At 45.5% G+C, this 17188-nt stretch overlaps 1 protein-coding gene across 2 annotated transcripts in view; it reads left to right on the plus strand.

Moving 5' to 3' along the window:
• LOC121432396 (cytochrome P450 4F6) overlaps nucleotides 1-16080 on the plus strand; it is a 31520-nt gene extending 15440 nt beyond the window's left edge. Inside the window, exons 6-13 of one of the 2 annotated variants that reach the window (XM_041630342.1) lie at nucleotides 22-143; nucleotides 1301-1571; nucleotides 1893-1959; nucleotides 2131-2260; nucleotides 8717-8850; nucleotides 8937-9001; nucleotides 9154-9236; nucleotides 13957-16080. In XM_041630342.1, coding sequence (XP_041486276.1) covers nucleotides 22-143; nucleotides 1301-1571; nucleotides 1893-1959; nucleotides 2131-2260; nucleotides 8717-8850; nucleotides 8937-9001; nucleotides 9154-9236; nucleotides 13957-13963 — 879 coding nt within the window. In that variant the 3' untranslated portion in view covers nucleotides 13964-16080. Of the gene's footprint in view, nucleotides 1-21; nucleotides 144-1300; nucleotides 1572-1892; nucleotides 1960-2130; nucleotides 2261-8716; nucleotides 8851-8936; nucleotides 9002-9153; nucleotides 9237-9607; nucleotides 10538-13956 lie in introns of those variants that run through there. The other variant, XM_041630341.1, reaches the window with a different exon arrangement.
• The last annotated feature ends 1108 nt before the right edge of the window (nucleotides 16081-17188 follow it).

Here is a 17188-nt window from a genome sequence, read left to right on the forward strand (position 1 = left end):
TCAGTTTACTTCTCTGTCCAGGCCAAGTGGCAGCACCTGACTGCCAAGGGCAGCGCCCGTCTGGACATGTTTGAACATATCAGCCTCATGACCTTGGACAGTCTGCAGAAATGCATCTTCAGCTTTGACAGCAACTGTCAGGAGTGAGTCACTGTCTTTGTCGGGGAACCTGAGCATGGACCAAGGCAGGAGGCTGGGGATGGAGGGACTGGCAAGAGGGAGAAAAGGTGGGCTATAACTGACATTTAAGGAGAGTGACAAGAAAGAGTGACCCTTTCAGATAGGTGGGGTTGTTTAGATAAAGCAGGGAGCTAGAGACATGTGTTGCCATTAACAGGCAGTTTGGAAAAAAGACATCTGAAAACGAAGTTGGGGGGTTCAATTTGTTGTTGTTGTTGTTGTTGTGACGAAACACCCGAGCAGAACAGCTTAAAGGAGAAGAGGTATGTTTGAGCTCCTGGTATCGGAGGTTTCAGTGCTTCCTGGTGGGGAAAGGGGTGGGAGAGCACCTCCCATCATGATGGCGAAGAAGCGAAGAGTGAAGATTGCTTGTGCTTGCAACCAACCTTCCCCTCTTGTCTCCGTGGGGCCCCAGCCAATGGGATATGCTGCCCACATGCTGAGCAAGCTTTCACCCACTTAGTCTGCCCTGAAATTGCCCTATAGATTCACACAGAAATATGCTTCCTTCAACTCCTCGATGTGTCTTAATCGAGATTAACTGTTCTGATCCCCATAAGAAGAAGGGAAGTGGGCACAAAGTCCCACCCTAGCTAAAAAGCTATTTCCATTGGTATCTTCTGGGAAAGGGAGAAATCAGTTTTCTTCAATGGAGTGACACTGGGCATATCTACCACACTCCAGGGCAGACCTCATGCTCAGCACAAATCAGACACCATTTGTGTGTGTGTGTGTTCTTTGGTTTCATTTGGAGTTTTTTTTTTGTTTTGTTTTGTTTTAAGAGAGAAAAAAAAACAAAGTTGGATGGGTGGGAAGATTCAAGAAGGAATTGGCAGAGGGGAAAGAATATGATCAAAGGTTAAAAAATTATTTTAAAAAAAGATTTAACTGTCACCAGGCAGTGGTAACCAATTCCTTTAATCCCAGCACTCAGAAGGCAGAGGCAGGCAGATCTCTGAGTTCCAGGATGGCCAACTCTACACAGAGAAATCCTTTCTCAAAACAAAGGCGTGTGCCACCACCGCCAAGCAAGAGGGAGCTAATCTTAGCCCTAGGTCTCTGCCTGGGCAGGGGGTTTATGTGTGCTAAGAGTTTGCCTTCTCTCTGGCCTGTCCTACAGGTCTCCCAGTGAATACATTGCTGCCATTTTGGAGCTCAGCTCCCTCATAATGAAACGGCAGCGCCAGCTCTTCCTGCACATGGACTTCCTGTACTACCTCACTGCTGACGGGCAGCGCTTCCGCAAGGCCTGTGACCTGGTGCACAACTTCACAGATGCTGTCATCAGGGAGAGACGCCGCACCCTCTCCAGCCAAAGTGTTGATGAATTCGTAAAGACCAAGGCTAAGTCTAAGACTTTAGACTTCATTGATGTGCTCTTGCTGGCCAAGGTGGGCTTTTCTGGGGTCTGAGTTGCATGGATCCTAATGTCCAATGTTAGCTAGAAGTTGAATTTAATCTAGAGAGTACTAGGGAGGCATAAACAATGGTTGTAAAAAGGAGGAAAAGTTTAGAGATAAGTTTTAGAGGTGACTGCTGGATGCTGTGTAGAAGAAGCAAATAACAGTAAAAAGCCAAGGACAAAATTGTGTGGAAGGCCCTGGAGATAATACAAGGGAATCCTGTGTGCACAGTGAATGTCAGGCCCTGTCTCAAGACAGGCTTATTAGTGTTCAGTCACTGTATGAGCTGTGGTCTTGCTTTGTCTACAGGATGAACATGGAGAGGAGCTGTCTGATGAGGACATTCGGGCAGAGGCTGACACCTTCATGTTTGGAGGTGAGAGTCCCTATGTAGGGTTACAGAAAGGGAAAGATCTCCTAGACCTAAGAGTCATCTGTCAGGGGAAACCCAGGACCTCTCCATTCCTTGCATCCACCGGTTCCCCAGCCTTCCTAAGGACCTTGCTGCCTAGACACTGCCCAGCCTGTCTTCCTGTTGATCCTGCAGGTCATGACACTACAGCTAGTGGGCTCTCCTGGACCCTGTACAACCTTGCGAGGCACCCAGAATACCAGGAGCGCTGCCGGCAGGAGGTGCGGAAGCTGCTGAGGGACCGTGATCCAGAGGAGATTGAATGGTGAGTGTAGGTCCTTGTGATCTGTTCTATAGCCCTTCTCTTTGGCTCTGCTCCCCAGATGGAGAAGAGAATCTCCTTTGGTTGATTCTTCCATTATTGCTTGGTGTACGTAGAAGCTGAGCTCAGGGAGATGGCTAGCAAAAGAAAGACTGTATGCTTAGTGACGGAGACCTCTCAAAGCCCACAGTTAGCTGGGCAGTTGTGGCACACGCCTTTAATCCCAGCACTTGGGAGGCAGAGGCAGTCGGATCTCTGTGAGTTCGAGGCCAGCCTGGTCTACAGAGTGAGTTCAGGACAGGTTCCAAAGCTACAGAGAAACCCTGTCTCGAACTCTCCCCCCCAAAGCCCACATTTACCACCTCACTAATTTGCTAGTCAAAATTAGCAAACTTTTATAAATCATCTGAGTGCACTGTAGACAGGGGATCCTGGGAAGCGAGCTGCCTTGAGCTTCTGATACCTCAAAGCTCTCAGCTCCTTCTCCAACACCATGTCTGCCTGCACACCACCATGCTTCCTATCATAATGATAATGGACTAAACCTCTGAAACTGTAAGCCAGCCCCATTGAAATATCTTCCTTTATAAGAGTTGCCATGGTCATGGTGGCTCTTCACAGCGATAGCTACCTTAAGACACTAGGGTGACCTCAGATCCATCTATTGGACCCTGAAGTCCAATCACTGAGGAGGAGTTGCCCCAAGAGACCACCTCTCACACCATGATCTGTACTTTAGTTGATGTAAAAGCATGAGGATTTTATTAATTCTGTCACAACAGGGTCTTTCAGCATTCGAGAAGCCAGAAAGACCCTGAATAGCTGGTATAGGCTACTTTGGGGGTTGTTTTCCAACTATTGGGATTGGCTTATTCAAATGGCTATTAGCAATGATTGGTCTGAGCCACGACAAGAGAGTGGTTGCTAGATCAGGCGGGGTAAAGGGGAACATCTGTGAGTCATCCTAACCATATCTGAGGAACTGAGTCAACATCTAAGGGTTATCTTGCCCCAATTCTAATAACTGAGTTCTATCTGGAGAACATCCACAAGGACAATCCCCAACATTCCAGTGTAGTAATAAGAGCGGCGGGGCTGCGTCCCCAGCACCCCGGCCGGCTGCTAGCTTATGCCCGAAATAACAACACACAAACTGTATTCATTTAAACACTGCTTGGCCCATTCTCTTCTAGGCTAATTCTCACATATTAATTTAGCCCATTTCTAATCATCTGTGTGTAGCACCCCAAGGTGCGCTTACCCGGAAGATTCTAGCCTACGTCCATCCTGGGTCGGCGCTTCATTGCGTGTGCCTCAGAGAGCAGAGCTCTTGCCTCCTCCCGGGAAAGGGGAGCATGGCGTCTCTCTGAGGCGTCTGCTCCCGAGAGGAGAGCTGTCGAGTCTGAGCTCACTTCCTCTTCCTCCCAGCATTCTGTTCTGTTTACTCCTCCCACCTATGTTTTAACCTATGAGGGCCAGCCAAGCAGTTTCTTTATTTTTTTAACCAATGACCTTCCTCCATCATTCCAGTATGTGCATGTGTAGTTGTTAGGTCCTTGGTTCCCAGAGGAGGGGGAGCACTAGTGCTGAGAGGCCTCAGCTTTAAGTTCTACACATTCTCATGCCCCTTCTTGAGTGCTGGAATTATAAAATCATGTCACCGTGCCCATTCCTAGATGCGTTTTTAAGTTGGTCAGTTTGTGGTGGGATATTTGCTATACTGCCCAGGCTGGTACCAAACTGACGGACTCAAGTGATCATCCTGCTTCATTCTGCAGAACGGCTGATCTTAACTGATGAAGCAAAAAAATAAAGGAAGCCAAGCTGCTTGATAGCACAGTGAACGAGGCACTCAGAACTTCTTCAGTTTAAGGAGACATCTTTGCTATACCAGAAAGAAAGCATGCATCAGACAGTTTGACATGCTTAGGGGTCAGGGAGAATAATGTGCCTGGATGCTTAGAAAATGCATGTGAGGACTAGGGAGGTTCCTCATGAGACTGGAGCTGGAAATGCAACACTTTAAAACTATTAAGAATTTGAGCTTCCCGGTGGGTGGTGGCACACACCTTTAATCCCAGCACTTGGGAGGCAGGAGGGGGCAGACAGATTTCTGTGAGTTTGAGGCCAGCCTGGTCTACAGATTGAGTTCCAGGACAGCCAGGGTTACACAGAGAAACTCTGTCTCAATAAATCAACAAATAACTTGAACTTTAATCAAAGGTGTGTACACTGAAGACCTTTGGAAGTCAATGTAAGATCCAAGATAAACATGAGTGGGAAAGCCTTCAGGCTGCAATGTCAGAACTATGGAGACTGCTGCAGATTATAGTGTGTAGACTTGGCTACAAATAAGACTTTACTCAAGGTTAAAAAAAAAAAAGAAAAATGTGTGTTGTGGTGTTTAAGGCAGCCAGAATATATCATGATTTTATCAATACATTCCCAACTTAATGAACATTTGCCTAGCTTCTAATCTTTTTCTCTTTTTTACTTATTTATTTATTTATTTATTTATTTATTTATTTATTTATTACTGTGTACTTGTGGGTTGTGCCTTTACCCTCTGAGCCTTCTTGCTGGTCCTTCAGCCTTTTCATCTAACAAACACAATGCAGCGAGTATCTGTGTACTTCAGTTCAACCCTGTGTATAAAGTGTGAATTCCTGTGCAGAACAAATTCCAAGACTTCAGTTGCTAAAGTCAGACCTTTAGAATATGAGCTGTTAAACTGTGTATTTAAAAATGCTTTGGGATTAGAGACGTGGGATCAGCATCTAAGAGCACTTGCTGTTCTTGCAGAGGACCAGATTTTGGTTTCTAGCACCCACGCCGGGTGATTCACAACTGCCTGAAACTCCAACTCCAGGGAATCTGTTGCCTTCTCTGGTCTCTGCAGGTGCCTTCATGGACACACACACACACACACACACACACACAATCACACATACACACAAATAATTTCAAAACATCACTCATGAGTTCTATAACGTAGTAGCTCTTGGAAAATCCCCTTCCACACAGAGACCGGAGAGTGCTCACTTCTTTGTGTCTTCAGTATGTGTGTGGAACTTGGGAGTGTTTGTGAATCTGAAAAGTTGTAGCTCACTCTGCTACATGAATAAATACCACTGTATGTGCTAATGGTGTTAGACATGGCATTCATCTTTTGATCAGCCGTGCATATGTCTTTTTCTGTGACAAATTACTTTGTTTTCCTATCTCTGGAATTTTTATGGTTTTTATTTTTCTTACTGATCAATACATTTTAAAAATGTTTTTAATTTTTGTTTTGAGACAGCTGTCACTATGTAGCTTTGGCTGTCCTAGAACTTAGTTATAGACCAGGCTGGAATCTAGCTCAGACAGATCTGCTTGCCTCTGTGTGAAATCACAAGCACATACCAATACATCTAGTGTTAGAGGAGGCTGCTTGTTGGTTTCCCCACTGCTCAGACTCGAAATAACCACACAGAAACTTTATTATTTGCAATACTGTTTGGCCAAAAGCTTAAGTGTATTTCTAGCTAGCTCTTACTTCCTAAACTAACCTATCTCCATTAATCTGTGCATCACTACAAGGTCGTGGCCTACCAGCAAAGACTCAGCGGGCTCCAGCAGAGGTTTCTGTCTCCTGTGGCAGCTACATGGATTCTCACTGACTTTACCTACTTTCTCGCAGCATTCAGCTTGGTTCTTAAAACATTTTAAGTGCCATATTCTGTAGTCTTTGAAAGATCTGAAGAATATCTATCAATCTGAAAATACCTCTCTGTACATCTAGAAAACCTAACTAACATGACTACAAGCTTGACTATTATAAATGACTCTCTATTGACCGATATTTCTTAATTATACATTATATTTTTAAATGAGCTGCACAAGCACTATACCTTAATCAATAGCAGAAATATACATATAACCAAATTGACCTTAAATTTATGTCAGTAAACCAAGATCCATACCAATGCAAAGTATTCTCTATAACATTTCCCCCTTTAAATGTAAACAAACATTTATTTTAGTTGGGCAAAGTAATTTTGGGGGATGTTCACAGCGACCTTTCACGGGGGTTTTAGTCCATAAAACCACATTAGTCTAGAAGGAATCCACAGGTTCTAATCCTCTGTGGAAATAAAAAAGCAACAAATCCTTAGACAAAATTTTGAAGTCAAGATACCTTTAAAAATATATATTTAGCTTAACAGCCTATACAATGAAATGTCTCTCTGTACTTAGTTCATTCACAATCAAAAAACTCAAAGAAAACACAATAATATACATAATCTAGACTCTCTGTGTATTTTTCATCTTTATGTGGCTTATTTTTCTTATGCTATTACTTTTTCTATAAGTTTAATATATTTTTTATAATCTTTACTCCTTTAACCTATGACTGTCTGTGATCTTTTATATCATAACTGTCTATACTTTTTTTCTTTCTCTCTCAAGCCTGCATACATTTATTCAACATTGTGACCCATTTATAGGTTTTTTTCATCTGAATCTGTCTTTATTGCATATCTGTAATTATATTCTGACCAGAAGCACCCTTTTTCTTTATTATTACTAAGCAGGCATGTCTAGGACCAATTCCATGGTCCTGTCTGCTTGGTCCACCCAATCCAACATGGTGGAAGTCCATTCACTGCCTCTGAGACTGCTGAGTGGGAGCCACACTCACCACCTCAACTCTGGTAACCAGTTGGCCCATGCTGCCACCAAGTGACTTGCAGCATTCTGCCCACAAACCCCATTCAAGTGCTTGGCCTCCTAAAAAAAGCCAGAGTTTGTTCTGGGAAGCTTCCATTTTGAAACTGCATGTTTTTGGAGTATTTTGGTTTCTTTTTTCTGCTACCACTGAATCAGAAAGACCTCTCTTAAAGGAGCCATGGTGTTCCTACTTGCCGCAAGCAAACAGAGCCCATCCAAGGGAAAAAATAATGCTCTCTCAGGTTTTAAAGATGTAGTCACCCACATTGGCACCAATTTGTTGGGGGGCTGCTTGTTCGTTTCCTGGCCACTCAGACTCCAGAAATTATCACACAGAAACAATATTATGTGCAACACTGTTTGGCCAATAGCTTAAGCATATTTCTAGCTAGCTCTTACTTTCTAAACTAACCCATCTCCATTAATCTGTGCATCACCACAAGGTCATGGCCTACCAGCAAAGTTTCAGCAGCTCCGTCAGAGACATCTGTCTCCTGTGGCAGCTACATGGCTTTTCACTGACTCTGCCAACTTTCTACTAGCATTAGGTTTAGTTTTCCTGCCTAGATGTATTCTACCCATCTCCTGGTTGGAGAACAAAACTTCACTCTTCATGCTTGCATGGCAAGCATTTTATCTAATGAGCCATTTTCCCAGCCCCCGAGAATTCATGACATATTCAAAGTCTCTTCCTGGTTCTTCTTTATTAGAGATGGAAAAATCATTCTGGTCTTATCAACCATCTATAACCCTAAGAATGTTTAGTTTACTGCTTTCTCTTTTCAGTGCCAGGGATGGAGCCCGGGCCTTGGACACAGTAGTAAGTGCTGAGCTTCAGCACTTGAGCTTGAGCTTCATCCCCAGCCCTAGCTCATCGTACAGACCTTGTTTTTCAAGTACCCTAGTATTGGGTCCCTGAGCTACCATCTGTTCACTACAGGTAGCCTCTGTACATGTCTACATCCCCAGGATCAATGCATGGGTCCCCTCTACCACCTCACACCTCAGCCAGTCTTCATACCTTGTTAATTCTTACCTGGAATAGATGTGAAATAACATCCCTCCCACTGCCAGAAGTCTTTCATCTCTGTTAACTCATAATCTGGTGTATTTATCCCTCCCTCCTCCTTCCCTCCCTCCCTTCCTTCTTTCTTTCTTTTCTTCTTTCTTTCTTTCTTTCTTTCTTTTCTCCCTCCCTCCCTCCCTCCCTCCCTTTCTGTTTGTTTTTTGAGACAGGGTTTCTCTATGGAGCCATGCGCACCCTCTTTATTTTACCAGATATTAATGTATTCACGAGCATGTCTAGAGTGCACTAATATCCCTTTCATTCCAGCACTTAGAAAGTGGAAGCAAGGGAATCAAGGTTAAAGGTCACCCTTTATTACATAACTAGTTCAAGGTGAACATGGGACCTGAAAAAAACCAAAGCCAAGGGGATACAGAGAGGGCTCAACAATTAAGAGCCCTTAACTATTTTTCCAGAGAAATCTAGTTTAGATCCCAACACCAACAACAGACAGGTCACAACAACCTATAATTCCACCTACAGGGAGTCTGACTCCCTCTTTTGGCCTCCACAGACATAAGTGGAAGACACATGCACACTCATAATTTAAAAAAATTAGTTATTTTTTAAGAACAATAGTTTTGGTACAAAACTGTGTATGGATCAGTCTCACCGAGTGGCAGAGAGGCTGGGCAGGGCTTAGGTCTTGCTCCTGGTTAACTATGTGTTGGCTTCCTCAGGGACGACCTGGCCCAGCTGCCCTTCCTGACCATGTGCATCAAGGAGAGTCTGCGCCTGCATCCTCCGGTTACGATGATCTCCCGATGCTGCACCAAGGATGTTGTGCTGCCAGATGGCCGGGTCATCCCCAAAGGTGCCCTCCGTATCAGTGGGTCTGGTTAGGATGGTGGTCCCCAGAAACAAAGTGGACCTTTTCATCATTGTCCCCTTACTCGACAGGGAATGTCTGTGTCATCAGCATTTTCGGGGTTCATCACAACCCTTCCGTCTGGCCAGATCCTGAGGTGTGACCCTGCCCTTTCCCCAACTCTGGGACCTGGGGAAGAGGCCTACCTGGGAAACCATCTGGCTTTTTCTATGTTTGTCTTTTCTGCGGCCAGCAGAATGTGGCGAGAGACACGACCCTTTAGCATACATAGTCTTGCCTGGCTTGCAGGTCTATGACCCCTTCAGATTTGACCCAGAAACTCCACAGAAGAGGTCGCCTCTGGCTTTTATTCCCTTCTCTGCGGGGCCCAGGTAAGATCGGTGATCTTGGGGTAAAGCGGGGGCGGGGATATCTGGGTCCGATGGTGGGTTCAGGGGACAATAGGGTCAAGATTCTGGGTCTCCTTACCGACCTTTGCTTGGATTGTGTGCAAAAGGCTGCAAAACCCGGGGTTGCAAGGTCAAAGGCTCTGTACTCTCAGTCCTGCCCTGGTCTGAGTTGTCACTGAAGCTATGCCCCAGTAATACTGAAGGCTATGCAGGGTCCCAGGCACATCAGTGCCCTTCTGCCTCTCACACTGACCAGGCGCATCAGAGACCCGGTCAGATTGGGTCCGAGGGTGTGTCTGGCTGGGGAGTGCCTGCCTGGGTCCCGGTGCAGTCCCCACCCTGTCCTCCCGCAGGAACTGCATAGGACAGACTTTCGCCATGAGCGAGATGAAGGTGGCGCTGGCGCTCACACTACTGCGCTTCCGCCTCCGGCCCGACGACAAGGAGCCCCGCAGGCAGCCGGAGCTGATCCTGCGCGCGGAGGGCGGGCTGTGGCTGCGGGTGGAGCCGCTAAGCAGTACACAGTGACCTCCACGCCTGGCCTGGTTCCACCCCACCCACCCGCTTACCTCTTTGGATTTTTGACTAAGTAGAACTGTCTTCTATGCCTGGGCGGCGAGCACCAATTAAGAATTTGACGCCTCTTGCTGATGAGTGTTCTCCTGGAGCTCAAGCCTAGACTCCATCCTATGAGAGCTACCACAGGTGTTTTGAGTAGGAGAGGGGAACAGTCTTTCCGGCAGAATTGAGTCTCTGTGGTCATTTGAGGCAAACCCTTAAATTCACTATTTGCCAGCCCCTGGCATCCATATACCCAAAGAGTCTGGAATGTTCGCATGGAAGCTCCAAGCCCTCTTTTCTGGTGCTGCCTCAGTCCAGACTCCACTCCTGAGAAAGTCCGCCAAACGATGACCTCCTCCCCAGGGATGCTCAAAACTACTTCCACAGGGTATTAAAATCCCCCCCCCCCCCCCCCCCAGAGAACAAACACATGGGTTTTCAGTCTTCCTTTCCTGTCTCCTCTCTGCGGGGCTAGAAAGCCATCCCGGAGCGTGATATCTATTAAACCTGGGCTTTTTCTAATTTGGCCTGATTTGGATTATTGCGTTGGCGGAGAGGCTTATTGGGATGCAGAAACTTTCCAACTACGTTTCCACCTTTTTATCCTCTTTCGTCAAACTTAGCGCGATCCTCCTGCTTCTTCTGTCTTCTTGATGCTGCACTTACAGAAGTGGATCGCTAAGCGAGACCAGACTTGATAAGGGACAGTTGTAGAATCGGAAGACGATTGTTCCTCAAGCTTGGAACACTGGAGGATGGTGTTAAATAATTTTCAGGGCTTGTGATAGCTAAAGCAGCTAAAATTTAAATGAAATCATACTGACAGGCTACCCCGCTTTCTTTTGTCTTTTCAGCAACCTTGCTGAAATAGCAGTCTCTCACTGTTCGCAGGAGGCTCTGACAAGCTTACCTTATCGAATCATTTCCGGGCTTTGACTTCTCTTTTCCCGTCACAAGACCATTAAAACTGAAGTTCAGGGGCTAGAGTTCAGAGGTTAAGAGCACTGGTGGTTCTTCCAGAGGTCCTGAGTTCAATTCCCAGCAACTACATACATGGTGGCTCACAGCCATCTATAATGAGATCTGATGCGCTCTTCTGGTGCTCAAGTAAACACGGAAACAGAACCTTGTATACATAATAAATAAATTAAGTATTAGAAAAAATTAAGCCTTGGCTTTTGCTCTAGGCATGCTTAGTTTAAAAAAATAATTGAATTTCAGCTGGGCATGGTGGCACATGCCTATCCTTCCCCCTACTCAGGAGGCTGAAGGAAAGGATCATTAGAGACCAATGATTGAAGTCAGCCTGGGCTACACAGTGAAATACTGTCTCAAAGCTGGGCTCAGGTCTATTGGTAGTATGGTTGCCTAGAGTGCAGGAAGTCCTGGGTACCAAACCCAGCACCCCATAATCATGTTACAAGACTAAAATTTAGTACTTGGGAGCTGGAGGCAGAGGTCAGAAATTCAAGGCCATCCTTGGCTACACAAGTTCCAAGCCAGCCTGGGATACACAAGCACTGCCTCAAAAAAAAAAAGTTATTGAAAATAAATAGTTTTACCACACAGTGGTTGCACACACCTTTAATCCCAGCACTTGAGAAGCAGAGGTAGGCCTGGTCTACAGAGCAAGTTCCAGGACAGCCAGGCTGTTACACAGAGAAACCCTATGCCGAAAAACAAAGATAGATAGATAGATAGATAGTAGATAGATAGATAGATAGTAGATAGATGATTGATAGCTAGCTAGCTAGATAAAAGATAGATAGATAGGTAGATAGATGATAGATAGATAGATAGATAGATAGATGATAGGTAGGTAGATAGATAGATGATAGATAGATAGATAGATAGATAGATGATAGATAGATAGACAGCTTTTTTTTTCCTTTTCTAATGTGAGAAATGGCTTTAGAGCAAAATTCTATTTCAAGTCCATTTAATTTTAGGTTTCTTCCTTTTTCTAAATTGCCTTTGGTTTTTTTTTGTTTGTTTGTGTTTTGTTTTTTAGGGGGTCAGTGATGGGGTTGGGCCCAGAGCCTAACACATTCTCCCCTACTGAGCTACACTCCCAGCTGACTCTGTATTTATTACCTTTTCATGTCATATATTTACTTAAAGAATTGGAAAAGTATTCACGTTTGAGAGTTACAAACAGCTAGAAACATAACGAAATAACTTACCATAAACAGAAACAAGTCTCACACGAGGTTATTTATATGTTTGTTTACAATTATTTGAGACAGAGCCTCACTGTGGAACCCTGGCTCACCCGGTACTTGCTAGGGAGACCAGGCTAGCCTCAAACTCACAGAATTCACCTGTGTCTGCTTCCTTGGTGCTGGGATTAAGTTACATGCCTCCACACGCCGCCATTATTGCTTTATGTTAAAGTACATTTACATGTTCATTTTCATGGGGGGGGGTGCACATGCCACCATGCATATGTGGAGGTCAGAGAACAGCTTAAGGGAATCAGAGTCACTGCCTAGAACCCTGAACTGATGCAAGCCAGCAGGTTTGGAACAGACTGCCTTCCCTACCGACTCACCCCACGATCCCGCAAATGAAATTTTAAATGGTCTTACTACATTGGTGACTCTACTCTTTGGTGTATCGAAGTGATAATCACCTTTGACTTTATGCCTTTCAGCCCGCACTCACCCACATCTGAACTTAGGGAGCATCGCACAACAAGAAAGATCTTAGACTTTGAGCAAATAAAGGAAATCGGTGAACTCTGGGTAAAATTCCCTTGGGAATGTTGCTGTGTGCCCTTTGTTTGGGAGAATAATAGAAACTTTGTATTTTGGTAGTCACTGGGTGGACTGTTTCAAGTGACTGCAACTGCTAGCTTTTGGCCACCATACTCAGTATTCCCATAATATTTATTTATTTAGAGATTATAATGTAGTTATAACACTTCTCCCTTCCCTTTTCTCCTTCCAAACTCCCATATATCCTTCCCCACCCTCCTTCAAATTCATGACCTCTTTTTCATTAATTGCTACTATATGCATATATGTATATACATATATATTCCTAAATATATCCTGCTAAGTCTGGATGGTTCCTTGTGTGTATGTTTTCAAGGCTGCCTGTTTATTTATGACAGGTGTAGTGGTGCAAGCCTTTATCTTATCACCCAGGAAACTGAGGCAAGTGAATCTGTGAATTCAAGGCTAGTCTACACAGCGAGTTCTGGGACAGCCAGGACTGTATAGAGATGTCCTGTCTCAAAGGATCAAGGCTAGTCTACACAGCAAGTTCCAGGACAGCCAGGACTGTATAGAGATACCCTGTCTCAAAGGATCAAGGCTAGTCTACACAGCAAGTTCCAGGACAGCCAGGACTATATAGAGATACCCTGTCTCAAAGGAAACATATTTATTTTTATTTTATGTGCTGGTGTACACTGAATGCAGAAGCATAGGTGCCAACAGAATCCAGAATTGGGCATTGTGACCCCCAGATCTAGAGTTACAGACAGTTGTAAGCTGCCTTGTGGTCCTGAGGACAGAACCCTGATCCTCTTCCATATCAGCAAGTGCTCTTAACATCTGAGCTGTCTCTCCAACCCCGTGATTCCCATAACTGTATAGTGTGTTACTTTTATTTTCAAATAAATTTTGGCAGTTCTGTGCCCTTTGAGTTTTCACATAAATGTCATAATCAACTGAACACGGTAGTGCACACCTTTAATCCTAGCACTCAGAAGGCAGAGGCAGGTGGATATAGGGAGTTTCAGGACACTTTGACCTACATGGTGAGATCCAGTCTCAAAATTAATTAATTTCAAAATGGAAGTGTCTACCTCTGCAAAGAATGCTGCTTGGATTTTAAGATTTCTTTAAATCACTAGGTCAGTTTGAAGAGAATCAGCATTTTAACATTGTTGAGTTATCCTATCCATGAACATTGTATGTCTCTCCATTTATTTGGTTCTCCTTGAATTTCTCGCACTAGTTTTCATTATAGATGTCTTGCACATATTTTGAACAACCGAGTGCATTTTTTATGGTGCCCATCAGTTTTTAAAAAAAATGGTCCTTTTCACCAGGAAATACTCCATTCTTTGCTTTATGGTGGAGCAAACTGTTTCTTAGAGTAATTGCTACATTTCATTTCCTGCTCTGAACAGGCTTTGAAGATTCTGCCTAGCATCGCAATGCTCATGAAGAGTTGGGGGACCGGGTTTTGTCGATCCCTGACCTCCTACAGAAGCCTGTGTAAATCCTGGAAGACTCCGCAGGGCTAGTGTGGGTCCTGTTTGTCTCCTGACCTTGGAGAATGCTCCCTCTGTAGGACAGTTTGAGAACAGCAGGCACGAAAGAGATGGGTTCAACGTGTCCCTGACTGCGGTGGGGATTTGGGGAAGGCGCACAAACCACCCTTCTGAGGGCTCTAGAGGCAGCCTCCTGATGCTCTTGCTAACTGAACTGAGATGGCAATGAGCAGGTAGAGGGAGGTGAGGCCGTTCCTAACATCCTACAGCGTCAGGAACCCTGACTCTACCCACATACCCTCTCTGGTAACCACTCTGCTAGGAGTCTGACTCTTCGAGCACTTGCTCTCTGGAACCAATCACAGAGTAAGTCTGGACAAAGTCCAGGGTGGTTCAGGGGGGATCATGTGATCTGGGCAGGGGCTTGTTAGTTCTTCTATTAAATAAATATTTTTTCTCCTCTGGATGCCATCACTTGCGTCTCCCCCTGTGACATCAGGACTCTGGTCCAGACTGCTGAGGAGTGCACGGTAGGAAAACTTACTCCTTGAGGTTGCCTGAATGCAAGAATGGACAGACACACTTTATACTATCATGGTCATCACAGTCCTTTAGAGGAACAGCCAATACAATGAGAATATGTTACTAAGGGGTGCAGCATGTCTTCCATAGTTGTGGCTGAATCTGTATGGTGCAGAGGCTGAGAAGTCTGTATGGTGAAGTTGAGAATTTGTACTTGCTCAGTCCATGAAGCTGGATGCCTCCGCAGTTCAAAACCTGGAGGGTACCTGAAGAACCATCGGTCTTCAGTACACATTGGAAGAATGGCGAATCTAGATTCCAGTGTCCACAAACAGCAGCAGATTCCAAGTGGATCCACTTGCCAACAAGGCATGAAGGCGGGCAGGAAAAGGCAACACTGCCTGTTTTCCTTCAGGTCTCTTTATATCGGGGCTGCAGTCAGAAAGTGCTGCCTTCTAGGGGAGGACCTTCCTCTCCAGTTCTTCTTTCCAGAAAGTAGCCTCATAAGCCTGTCCAGAGGAATGCACCACGGTCGTCCAGTATACAGTAAGCATATTTTATGGAGAAGATGCTGCATAATGTAGTACTTTCCTGTACCAGTTGGTTTATGTGTGTCAACTTGAGACAAGCTAAAATCATCAGAGAGGAAGAGGAAATGCCTCCATGAGAGCCAGCTGTAAGCTGGTGATCAATGAGGGGGGCCCAGCCCATTGCGGGTGGTGCCATCCCTGGGCTGATGGTCCTGGGTTCCATAAGAGAGCAGGCTGAGCAAACCAAGGGAAGCAAGCCAGTAAGCAGCACCTCTCTGAAGCCTCTCAGCAGCTCCCATCTCCGGGATCCTGCCCTGTTTGAGTTCCTGTCCTGGCTTCCTTCAATAATGAAAAGCAATGTGGAAGTGTAAGCCAAATAAATGCTTTTTCCCCAACTTGCTTTTTGGTCATAGTATTTTGTCGCAGCAATAGAAACCCTAACTAAGACATTTCTCTACACGCTCCACTTTCTGCACATAAGACTTGCCCACAGCAGCTCCTGTAGGAATCACCAGGCTCTTCCTTCACTCCCTCTTCTTGGCCCCTCCTTTCTCCTCCTCAAAAACCCTCCATGGACAGCTGCCTCCCCAGCTGTGAGAACTGCAGTCAAGAGAGCTGGCCATCCCCACAGTCAGATGTAGAAAGAGGACTCAGTGTCCCCTTTCTGCCCTCTCCTCGTGGACGCCCGTCTCCTCAGAAGCCTTTTCAGTTCCACCCCACATGTCCCTCTACCCCTTGCTCTGCAGCTCAGCCCAGCCCAGCCATGTTCTGGCAGCTGGGCTTATTATCTTTGCAATCTGACCTGGGTAATCTCCAGCAGGGCTGGATTCTTTATTCCTGATCCTTTTCACCTGAGCCCTGGTCTTCTTAGACTCCAAGCCTTGGAGGAAGAACGTGAATTTTCCCAGGCTGTGAGGCTGTCAGGCAAAAGCATCACAGAACCTTAGTGACACGCCAAGAAATGTTGCACAGATCCTTCCGTCTTGCAAGCTGCTCTGGCACCGGGATTACCTGATCCTGGTCCCCTGGGCCTCTGAAATTCTATTCTTTTGCCTAATATGTCCTGTCCTTATAAGGTCATGGGTGTTGGGCACATGGTAACTCTCAATCACCTTTGCCCACACCTCCATTCGTGTCCCCCATCCCAGAAGGGAGTGTCCAGGTTCTAAGGATCAAGAGCTTTACAACCCCAATTGCCTTACCTTTAAACAAGGCCAGCCCTACCCCCATATCTTGGCCACCTTCCCAGGCCAGGAGCAGGCAGTTAGAGCTGGCAGCGATTGTCTGGTCCAGTCTAGCCCCTCATAAACCCCTCCAGGTAAGAAGTCAGGGACATCTTTACCAAGCTGCTGGTGGTGGGTCTATAGGATCCTCTCAGGGTAGAGTGAACACAGCTGCAGGGAGCAGGTGGTCCAGGAGATGGGGATCGCTAGGCAACTGAGTCACGAGTCATACCCATTCAGTTAGGTCTGAATCCGTCTGTTTTTCCCATGGTGTCACAGTCTGATCTCCCTCTCTTCCTCTTCCTTCTCCTCAATATCATCTCCTCCCCTCTTACCCCTTCCCATCCATTTCTATGAGTAGCCCTCCTCCTCTCTGCTCTGTCTCTAAAGCCTAAGCGGTAACTGCTCCTGTCCACTGTCCCTTTAAGTCCTTGTTCCTCTCCTGAGCTTTTTTTTTGTAAAAAAAATATAAATTAGAAGCCTGGACTGTAGCCCAGTGTGTAGAGTGCTTACCTAACATAGAAGAGGCCTGGAGGGAGGGTACTACAGAGATAGCAGCATGGTTAAGAGCACTGGCTGCTCTTCCAGAGGACTGGGGTTCAGTTCCCAGCACACGCATAGCAGCTCACACTTGTCTGTAACTCCAGTTCCAGAGTTTCTGACCTCCTCACACAGACTTACCTGCAGGCAAAACACTAATAAATATAAAATAAAAATAAATTAAAAAAAAGAGGGCCCTGGGTTTGGTCTCCAATTCTGCAAAAACTGAGCACTCTGGAGCACACCTGTAATTATGGCATCAGGGCTGGATTAGGAGGTTTAGAAGCATAAGTCATCTTTAGCTACATAAAATAAAACACTGCCTCAAAATAA

This window comes from Microtus oregoni, unplaced genomic scaffold (assembly GCF_018167655.1).
Source record: "Microtus oregoni isolate MIOR12 unplaced genomic scaffold, Mior012 000034F_ref0000314, whole genome shotgun sequence".
NCBI lineage: Eukaryota > Metazoa > Chordata > Mammalia > Rodentia > Cricetidae > Microtus > Microtus oregoni.